We start from the raw sequence: 10,293 nt of genomic DNA on the forward strand, positions 1-10,293 counted from the left end.
GAAATAGCAATTTCGCAACCAACTTATTTATCTAATTAATTTAATTTAATGAATTTTTATTTTAAAGATTTAATTGTATACTTTATTAAAATAAGTTAAGAAACTATTATATAGAATTTATTAAAATATTAAAATAAATTAAAAAAGTACGTGAAGATCACAATTTTTTATAAAACTAAATAAACCTTTTAAAATGTTTTTTTAAGTGTGTCTTCAGGTGAAAAAGATTTACAAATTTAATTTAAAATTAAATAGATTAATTTATAAAATCAGTTAAAAAGAAAAAATATAATAAAATTAATATAGATTTTTAATTCAATAAATTACACAAAAGTTACTCCCTACGGACCACAACTATTAATGTTTAATATTGATGTACACATTTTAAGAAATGTTTAATACTAACCATAAATTACATAGTTATTCTAAATACCCTCATTTAGTATATATGTTAAAGAAAGTAATTAATTAAATTTTAAAAATTTGTAAAATATCAATAGTTTAAAAAAAACATCAATGATTTTACTTTTAGAATAAAAATAAGTAGTTAAAACATCAATTACTTTTTATTAAAATCACATCTAATAATTTATTTTGTCATGTTATAAATATGAAGTATGCATAAGTTATGTTGATAAATAATTTTTGTTAAAAAATATGAGAGGTCATTTTAATGAGGTTTCATTTTTTCATTTATAATAATTATTTGTTTTTTGGAAGGAAGATATCTTTATAGTCAAATGTCATAGGGTTAACTTTCTAGATGTAGATATCAATAAAGTGAGTTTTAACTCTCCTAATAGAGTTTTTTTTCATACTTACAATTAGGAAATCAAACAAACCTCTGTCATCATGCTTAAAGAACTTAGTCATTTACTAACTATCTTGATTAGGATAATTGAAGTTGATATCTTATTTAAAATATTCAAATTAATAGTTGATACCTTATTTAAAATATTCAAATTAATTTTACTCCTACCAACACTTTTTTCATCCACGTTTGATCACATTTAATACAATGGTCAAATATTCTTCTAAACATGAGTGTATATGGAAACATTTTCTTACACGTTGTTTGAATATTAAAAAAAAGAAAAAAAAAAAAGGAATGATATAAACTAAAAATAGACAAAATGAATAAATTTTACAAATTATTTGGTTTGATTGTAAATAGAGAAAATTACTTAACTCAATGTGTTATTTAAAAGATTTTACCTAGTTTCATTTGCACTAACACTTTTTTCATCCAGATTTAATCATATTTAAAAGAATGGTCAAATATTTTTATAAACACAAGTACACACCGTTTGAATATAAAAAGGAAAAAAAAGAAAAGATAAAAGTTGGAAAGGGAGAAAATAAAGAGAAAATGAATAAATTTTACATATTATTTTGGTTCGTTTGAAAAAGAATTATAAATCCATTTTACAAATAACTAGTGTTAATATAAAAGAAAAGTAACAATTAAGAAATTTTATAAATTTTAATAAAAAAATATTTTCTCTTTAGTTTTCCTTGTTGGGGTGAAATAAAAGTTTTTTAAGTTGGTTATCGTGACTTCTTTTCTTTCTTTGCCTTTTCTAAATTGCAACCAAAAGATTGATTTTTTTTTATTCTTTTCTCTACAAAATTAAATACAGTGTTAAGAGTTTTAAAATTAATGTTTGGATAGAGTGACCTTAGCACCAAAAACATCCTAAATTAAAAAATGTAGTTATAGGCATGGTGCACGCTAGTTCTATTCGTTGAGTAACGTACGTATGCGAGTTTTACAAATTCTTTATTTCTTAAGTTCAATTCCTATAAATATATACATATATATAATATTAGTGGTATTATATTTATTTTCAAAGCGAAGTATTTTTCTTATGATTGAATGATTCCTTTCTTACAGTAATATATTCTACTAAAGGGTAGTCATAATATAATTTGGAGGAACATGTTGTGAGCCTTTAATAAGATCCCTGTCTAAACTAAAGCTGTTAATGGAATATACAGTACTGTATTATACTCCTATATTCAGTCCCCCGTGAATGTTTGTATCAATCAAATGTGGCTATATGCCATTTATCCTCATACGGAAGGATGATAATTTTCATTATGCTTATACCGAATGTACCCTAATCGGGTCATATAACGTGTCATTATCAATATCGGAAAGGAATCTAAGTCCTGATATGTGTTTTACAAGTTACTTTGGTCCTTAAAAATGTGAGTGTAATATTTAATTGGGAAAAAGAAAGCGATATATCTCAATATAATTAACTATTTTAAAAGTTTCTGAAAAAGGCATTTTAATTACAGGGTTTTAAAACAGTGAAAGCAGCACCTGGTTCCACAAAAACAGAGACGTGCGCAAAATATACAGTGACATAATATATGAAAATAAATATTGAAATCTCATAGTCAACATTCTTCGCTAATAAACTCATATTAATTTCAAGTAAACATGTGTAGGATAAACTATAAAGAGTTGATCGAGCAGTTGTACAGGCTACCGGATTGTTCGTATTACTTGGTTGCCAAGCCTTCAAACTTTCTTAATCCGTACGAAAACAAACGGTAAACCCTGACAAGCAAACAAGTCAGTCTTCATTTCAAATCAGAACAGACATGTAATTTTCTATATGTCCTCGTCCTGAATCTGATGTTTGAAATTTCGGAGAGTTTTCAAAGACAAATGCGTCACATTGATGCGGGATGCAAAACACATTCATGCACACACCTACACATGTTATGCTCGGGTATTTGAATTAAGTGCACAAGCTATACAAGGGTCTTCTTAATTACTTTTCTTATAATATTGATTAAGAAATTATAAGAAAAAATAATTTATTATAAAAATCATAAGAAAATATAAAAAAAGTCTTAAGTAACATAATTTTGTGCATTTTAATAAAAAAAAATTAATTTTTTAATCAGTACTTTTCTAATGTCCCAAGTATATTGGTTAGCATTTACCTTTATATAATGGGGTTGGATTTGCTTGGCGTATGGAGTGATTAATTGTGGAATTAATGCAATTTCCTGGCAATAAATTACTAAGTAGGAAAACATTCAGTGAAGAAATGACATTTGGATTAGGCGCACCTGGGGATTGACTCTAAGGTCGTGGGAAGCTTATTTATCCAGCCACCTATGCTGATTGGAGCTTATTTTATATTTCCATCAAGTTAGGACTCTCACTTATCAACATGGATCTGTATATTCTCCAAACTGATTTACCAGGAATTTCAGTTCATTTGCTTCAGGATTTTGTTTAAGAAACGAGGATTAATTTTAAACTTGAGAAAGTTTAGAAACACACTCTAAAAGCATTTGCAATATAGATATTATCCCGAACAGTTTCTATCTGGAATCGGTTCCTAGCTAGAAGATGTCATTGGAATCGGTTCCTTCTTATACTTCATAGCTCACTTGCATAAAAGATAGTATTTAGGTTTAATACTATATATCATATATGTAATAGGTAGGAAGAATTGTAAGCACTTGATTAAAGGGAAAAGTTGCATGTGGTATCAGCAAATATGTGGTCTGGTCTCCCCCCCAAGGCAATTTTTGCTGAAGTGAATTCTGATGGAGCATGTTCCTATCAGCAAAATATAGCGTCAGCTGGTGTTATCATCAGGGATAGTAATGGGCTATTTATTTCTGCCTTCTGTTATGTACAGGGACCAGAGCACAGAACAAAATGCAGAAGTAAATGAAGAAGAAGAAACAGAGCAAAATGCAGAACCAAACGAAGGAGAAGAAAAAAGGACAAAAAAGGAAAATTTATAGGCCTCGATACCTTGAGGATTATGTGGCACGGTGAAGCTGAGCTGGCAGTGGTGCAGCAACATTCTAGAATTAGAATCTGATAGAGATTCCTGGCCGTTATGGGTTGTCCCCCGTTAGCAGTGCAAGTTGAATTTCCTCCAAGGCATACAATGCCAAAATCTGTTAGAATTTTATCTTCTAGAATTGTAGCAGAACATCTATAAATATGGAAGCAATGTAATTCTAACGGGGAAGCAATGATAATCAGAAATTTCCTCTCCTTAATCTCTCTTTCTGGAGGAATCCTAGGCCTCGAACTCTAGGATCATAACAACTTCTCTGCTCAATTGTGAGAATGCTCCGTGTTCATAACTCATAGCAGAATTCTGGGCAATCTATTTGATAGTGGAGTTAGCTTTATCAAGAGGGTTCCAAAATCTTGAGGTGGAGAGTGATTCTCAAGTGGCAATTCATCTCATAAATACTGTATGTCGGCTGTCTGCATTTACACCAATGTTTCCAACTTGTTCGTGTCATACTTAATCTTGATGCTAGTAGAGCTTCTGTTGTTTTGTGGTCCCATACTCCCATGTTTGAAGAGGTGTTAGCTAATTAATTCACTTGCCAAGTTTGGCTTATCTTTAGATCAGCGCATGAAGACCATAGAGGATGATGCTAGAACTGTTTTTAGGCGTTAGTTGTTTTGGCCGTTGGACCCTCTTTCAGTTTTTCTTGACCAAAAAATAGAGAAAACTTACATGAACGTGTACTATGATAATCAAATTATAGTTTATCCCTTCTAATATCACTTTTAGAATTCATTCCCTTCAATATTTTTTGTCATTTAATCTTCTTTTTTTTTTAACTATAGACTAGACTAAAATCATTAACTTATTCATCATGGTTAACAGTGATTTCATGAAATCCTTAGTTTAGGTTCAACATTGTACTGTATTTTTCATTTTCTTAGATAAAAAAGGAATGAAGCTAAGCATTTCCATCTTCGTAGATTGAAAGGTTGAGCTTTTTTCTCTAGACAGAATGACTGATTCTTTAACATCAGTTAAATCAAAGATAAGATTTAATGCTCTGACGTCTACTTCTGCATATATTCCTCTTTCAAGCGGTTGCCTATGTTAGTCAAAATCACATCCAGGAAAAAGTAGTGTCTAATTTAGATATATAAGTTCATTATTTGTTTTTTTGTCTAATTTAGTCAACTGTTAATAATGTACTGACATTAAGTTTACGGCTGTCAATTAAATATGTTGAATTGTTAGATATGTAAGTACTGAACAAACTACACATTGAAAGAAACTAACATAACTTTTGTTTTTCCTTATCATATAAAACAACAAACATGAGCTAGTGAGATTGAAGGAGACGTACTAATAGTTGTGTGTAGGACAAGATTTTTGTAATTTGGAATAAATAATGTTGGAGGCCTATGCTATGCCGGTACCCAACAAGAGGAAGCATATAGAATTCGTCCCTTCCAACCTTGTAGCACCCAGTTGCCATCCACCTCAAGCAAGAAATTATTGTTGTACGCATCATCTCTCAACCTACCCTTTAATTTGTCAATGATTCGTTGATCCAGAGGAAGCGGCCTAAACCCATTTCTCATGTTCCGAAGCTGCCATTGCTTGTATGTCTGAGGCCTCTCAACCCTCTCACAACCTTCACAAGCTATGATGTTCATTATCTCCCGTCCAAACAACTCCTTCTCATACATCAACCTTATGGGGTCTTCACGACCAACGTTGGTGTCAAGCATGTTAAACAATGCAGAGTAATGATAGAGAGCCTCACGGAAACGTGAAACAAAGAACGGTACATCATATGATCCATTGACAATGCCATGCACAAATATGTCAGGATTAGCTTTCTTAATCAACTTCAGAACAGCATCCCTGGGATTATTCAACACCACGGTCTCGTCAAGTAGATGCTCAAACTGAAACAAGCAGTTCACAGCCACAAATTCGTCTGTTTCTATCTTGAGGTCCTCAACTCTGATGGTGTCCCATCTCTGTGCAATAGCATGGAACTCAAATGGAAGATTGAAACGCTTGCAATAATTTGCAAGTCTGCGCCCTGTTTCGAGCACCCTCTCTTGTGGTCTTAAACCAGGTTGTGGCACATCTATCCCCGTGATCCGAAGTTTGGGTGGCCCACCAGGGCGTCTTGATAGACGGCTGATAAGTGCAGGCCATTTGAAGCCATAGCGGATGCCAAAGTCTATGATGTGAATTGTTTTTGCATCCTCACTTAGGTTGCAAATTGAATTGTTGGCAAAAATGACTGCTAGCTTTTCAAATGGGCATATTGAAAGATATACATGGTAAGCTTTTACCATGTCTTTGGCAGAAGTTCTTTTGGAGGATAGAAGAACACTATAAAACTGGTAACCCGTTCCATCCAAACGTGCTTCAAGGGCATTTCCAAAGTAATGTGCTAGCCTCTGAGTCTCATCCCCTATTGGAGAAGAATGCTGCTTAATCTGCATCACTAACTGCTTAGCAAATGAAGGACTACTACCGGAAGCAACAGCTTGTGCACATAGCATCAACAGTGTCCCAAGATCCACAACTTCCTCATCACTTTTGCTAGCATCTCCATCAAACATGTTCGTTAATATTGTTTCATGGGTTGTGTCAGGAGGTACCCCTTTTCCTAAGCCAGTGCCTAATAGTACTTTATCAAACAATTCGGATAGCTCACTGTCATCCATGTACGGTGCCGATTGCTTCCTGCTTCTTCCATCTGCTTCATACTCTTCCCGCTGCCTTTGTTTCCTTCCTGCCAGAAAAGGCTCTCCTTCTGCTTCTGTCTTAATTAGCATCTGCGGAGGTGGAGTTTTTGTCTTTGTGAAAGAAGAGGAAAAGGCTGTGTTGTTCGGGTCAACATTAATATTGAATGGAGTAGTGTGTAGAGGAAGGAAACGGGTACCTTGGTCTACACCTCTCTCAAATTGTTGTAGAAATGCTGAATCAGAAATTTCAGCGAGGGGATTGTCGAAGAATCCAAGTGTAGTATTGATTGAAGATTGGGTTGAATTTGAGTGGAAAAAAAAGTTATGAGGAATAGGAAAAGTAGAGTGTGGAAGTAGAGGGGGAAGGCTTCTGAAGGGAGAGTCGGCGGAGCTGCTAGTACTGTTAGTGCTGCAGCTACTACTAGAATCACTTGAGGAAACGGAGAGACTTTGCTCAGGACTCTGATGATGGGGGGAGGAAGATGAAGGAGGGTAGTTGTGAGTGATAACTTGATAAAATGATCTCTCAGTGTGTTGGAGGGCCAAGGAATCATGGAAAATACTGTAACTCTCCTGGGTGTCGTCTTCCATGAGCATTTGCTTTATGTAGCTAAAGAGAGCGGAGGAGGAATCAGTGTCGTCCAAAGGACACTCTTGATCAGTATTGATGCTGGAGACTGCTCTTCTATCCATCTATCTACAAGGAGCAAGTTAATTAAATGTTTTGATCTTGACGTATGCCATAGAAATGAATGAAAACAAAAAATTGACTAAGGAGTACCAAAGGAAGCAGCCAGCAGCTGTAGGAGGTTCTTGTGTGGTTAGGAAAGGAATGTGTATCTGGAAAATTATTTTCCAAACAAGTGCCATTAAACTCCTCTCTTTTGATGTGTATCCCACTCCCACTCCCACTCTTAGCTGAAAACGACCCGTTACAATTATAGAGGCTATAGACAAGGACCCGCAAGTCTATTATAAAAAAAATAATCCAGGAAATCAAGAGGATTAAGGAGAGACTTTTTTTATATCCTAAAAAACATGATTCTGCCAAAATTAATTATGATTCATAAAAATTGTGTAAAATATCTTAATACGTTACTTAAAAATTAAAAATTTATGTAAACTAAGTAATTAAAATTTTTCCACCGCGGGAAAAAGTTGGATTTTTATCCCCTTCTTTTTATGACATAATCAATAATTCATTTTTTTTTCAATTAAGTCCTGCTCTAATTTCTTTAGGGTTATTATTTCTTTGGTAGCTCAACACATATACTCTTTTTCTCGCTTGTATTTATAGCGCAACAAGAAATATTTTTGCAGAAAAATAACTTAAAATTGATTCTGGAGAATCATAATTTCCTAACTCGTGTTTGCTTCCAACATTACCCAATTGTACTTGCACTTGTATGGAGTTTGGAGTTCAACAGAGTTCAGCTCATCAAAGCATATGCTGTAGAGAAACTGAGAGAAAAGAAAAAAAAAACTGATTCGTAATACAGTCTATGGAAAATACAATTCCTAGTTTTCTTATAAAAATGTGCAAGTATTAGTTTTTTAATCTCAATCCTTGATTTAATCCAAGGGTCTATAATTGGACTAGATCCGTGATGAGAGTGTGCAGGAGAGGATCCCTCACGGAATATGGGAAAACAATTTAAATAATAAAACATGTATTGTCTCTAACAATACATCTTATCTTATTAAATATAAAATCTTATATATACTTATAAAATTAAATATTAAAATATCAATAACAATATTAATTATTAAACATTTTTTTTATATTTTTTATAACTTATAGGTGTTTAAACAAAATTGTAAGAAAATATTAACATGTAAGGTGAAATAAATTCTGTAACATAACTTTAACAAATGATGTCTATAAACTAATGATAAAATAAGAGCGTGTTTGGTTATGCGTTTTTCATCCTCAAATGTGCATCTTCACTTGTCAAACGTGAAAAAAAGATTGACCAACATGTGTGGATATTCCAGTAAACATAATTGTGTCACACAAAATCGATTTTGTGGGTAGCTCCTGCTTCAAGGGAGAATGATTTATAACTTTGGGTTTGATTTTTTCTCATTTTGTCCTTCATTTTTCTCAAGCTGTGTGTGTTTGTGATCGAGTTGTGTGGGTTTAATTTTATCCTGTTATCAATAAAACATTTGCTCTGCTTATAAGAAAATTGCACTTGACACTTTGCACATAAAAAATATACATTATCAACGAGTTGGTACCAGTAGTACCTTAAAAGCTTACAAAATTATGTAGATCACATAACAAAGTTCATTACCCTAGATGTTAATACCCTTCCCGTTTAGTAATTACGAACAAAGAACCAAAAAGAGCCTAAAAGCTTTTGTTTGCATTAGTTTCAAGCCACCCAATAACTTGCGTGTTTGGCATATGAAAATATGATGGAGCACTCCCTGGGTACCATGGTACCTAAGTATTTATTGGTGGTTGGTGGTCGTTGAATGAGTATTTATTTTCATTTGTTGATAAGTTTGTCATCATTGTGGCACGCAAAAAAGGAAATATATTATGATAACACCTTTCCTTATGTAGTATGGGTTGCATTAGTATCCAAGTGTTACAACCCAATGTATCATTCGTTGGTGAAAATGCGGATAATATTTGTTAATCTTTAGCTTTAATAATCATGTATATGTTCATTTCTCTATTTATTAACCCTCCTCCATTCATTCTGGTCTTTAAAAGGAGCATTCGTCCTCCTTTGTTTTTAATGCTAAAAAGAAATAAATATTTTCCTTTTGTAGTATGCTCTTACATCTGGTTACATGAAATTTTCACACCCTCCTCCAGGTATTTTTGTGACTACAAATTAGTTTCAATCAAGTAAATCCTCAAATAAATTTGTTCTTCACATTTTCATTACTTTTTTTTATCAAGTAAATATTACTTGATCAATTCATATCGAGGCTTCTATATTCAGCATCAGGGACAATGAATAGAGAAGTCAATGTAGTTTCAGCCTTTTTTTTTTCGAAGTTACTCTTACAAAATATAGTTGAATGTTCAGTCCACCCTTATGGGCCTTTGAGTACATCAAATGGGATTTAGGCTATTTGTTAACTCTTCGTTACTAGACCCAAAAAAGATAATCTTGCTTTCACGTTGAACTCACGTTAAATATATTTGGTGATGGCGTGAGATGGAGATTCTTTATTTATTTATTTTTCATTTGTCCATTCAGAACAATTAAATATTAATAAATAAAATTTATTGTCATGTAACTTATGTATCATTTGCATTTTCTATGTGTCAACAGCAGTTTACTTACCTAGCTGATCTTTGGCTCTTATAAAGTTGAAGATGGATATGTAATTATACTATAAATTCACGATGAGGTTGGTGGTGGTTGTTGCCCTTCCCCTGATCTAAACTCTTTGTAACAATTTTTTTTTTTATCTATGTTGTTTTCAATAAATTATATCATCAACAATTAGAATTGTTGAATTATCTTATTTGTTAATGTATACACTAAAATAAAAAAAATGAATAAATTAATATTTTGTAATTATTCATTTCAACGAAATTTTGGTCAAAACTATATCAAAATTACTTTTTTTTAATCACTAATTTAAAACATAAATTATTCCCTCCTGTTTATATTATGTTATTTTGGTAAATAAAATCAATCAATTCTAAATGATGCTCTGACTTGCTAACAAAACTTTAATTATTTTTGAACTCGACTTCCACACACTAAAATCTCTTTATTTATCATTCAAAAGGTATAATAATTCTTTTT

General features: G+C 32.4%; 1 protein-coding gene across 2 annotated transcripts; it reads right to left on the reverse strand.

Annotated features, from left to right (window-relative positions):
* Positions 1-5,012: 5,012 nt before the first annotated feature.
* On the reverse strand, positions 5,013-7,424 carry LOC114386410 (scarecrow-like protein 14). 2 transcript variants are annotated; one of them, XM_028346413.1, is made up of 2 exons: positions 7,296-7,424; positions 5,013-7,211 (listed from the first exon to the last, which is right to left on the reverse strand). In XM_028346413.1, exon 2 carries the CDS (start codon positions 7,205-7,207, stop codon positions 5,210-5,212), a length of 1,998 nt encoding a protein of 665 aa, XP_028202214.1. In that variant the 5' UTR covers positions 7,208-7,211; positions 7,296-7,424; the 3' UTR covers positions 5,013-5,209. The 2 variants fall into 2 exon arrangements, with proteins under 2 accessions (XP_028202214.1, XP_028202215.1); XM_028346414.1 differs by lacking the exon at positions 7,296-7,424 and having other exon boundaries at positions 5,013-6,604; positions 6,712-6,824.
* Positions 7,425-10,293: the final 2,869 nt, after the last annotated feature.

Source organism: Glycine soja, chromosome 15 (genome assembly GCF_004193775.1).
Source record: "Glycine soja cultivar W05 chromosome 15, ASM419377v2, whole genome shotgun sequence".
In the NCBI taxonomy this organism is placed as follows: Eukaryota; Viridiplantae; Streptophyta; class Magnoliopsida; order Fabales; family Fabaceae; genus Glycine; species Glycine soja.

What these genes read in the sequence shown, in the direction of transcription:
- LOC114386410 (XM_028346413.1), bottom strand. Translation starts at nt 7,207, where the DNA reads ATGGATAGAAGAGCAGTCTCCAGCATCAATACTGATCAAGAGTGTCCT.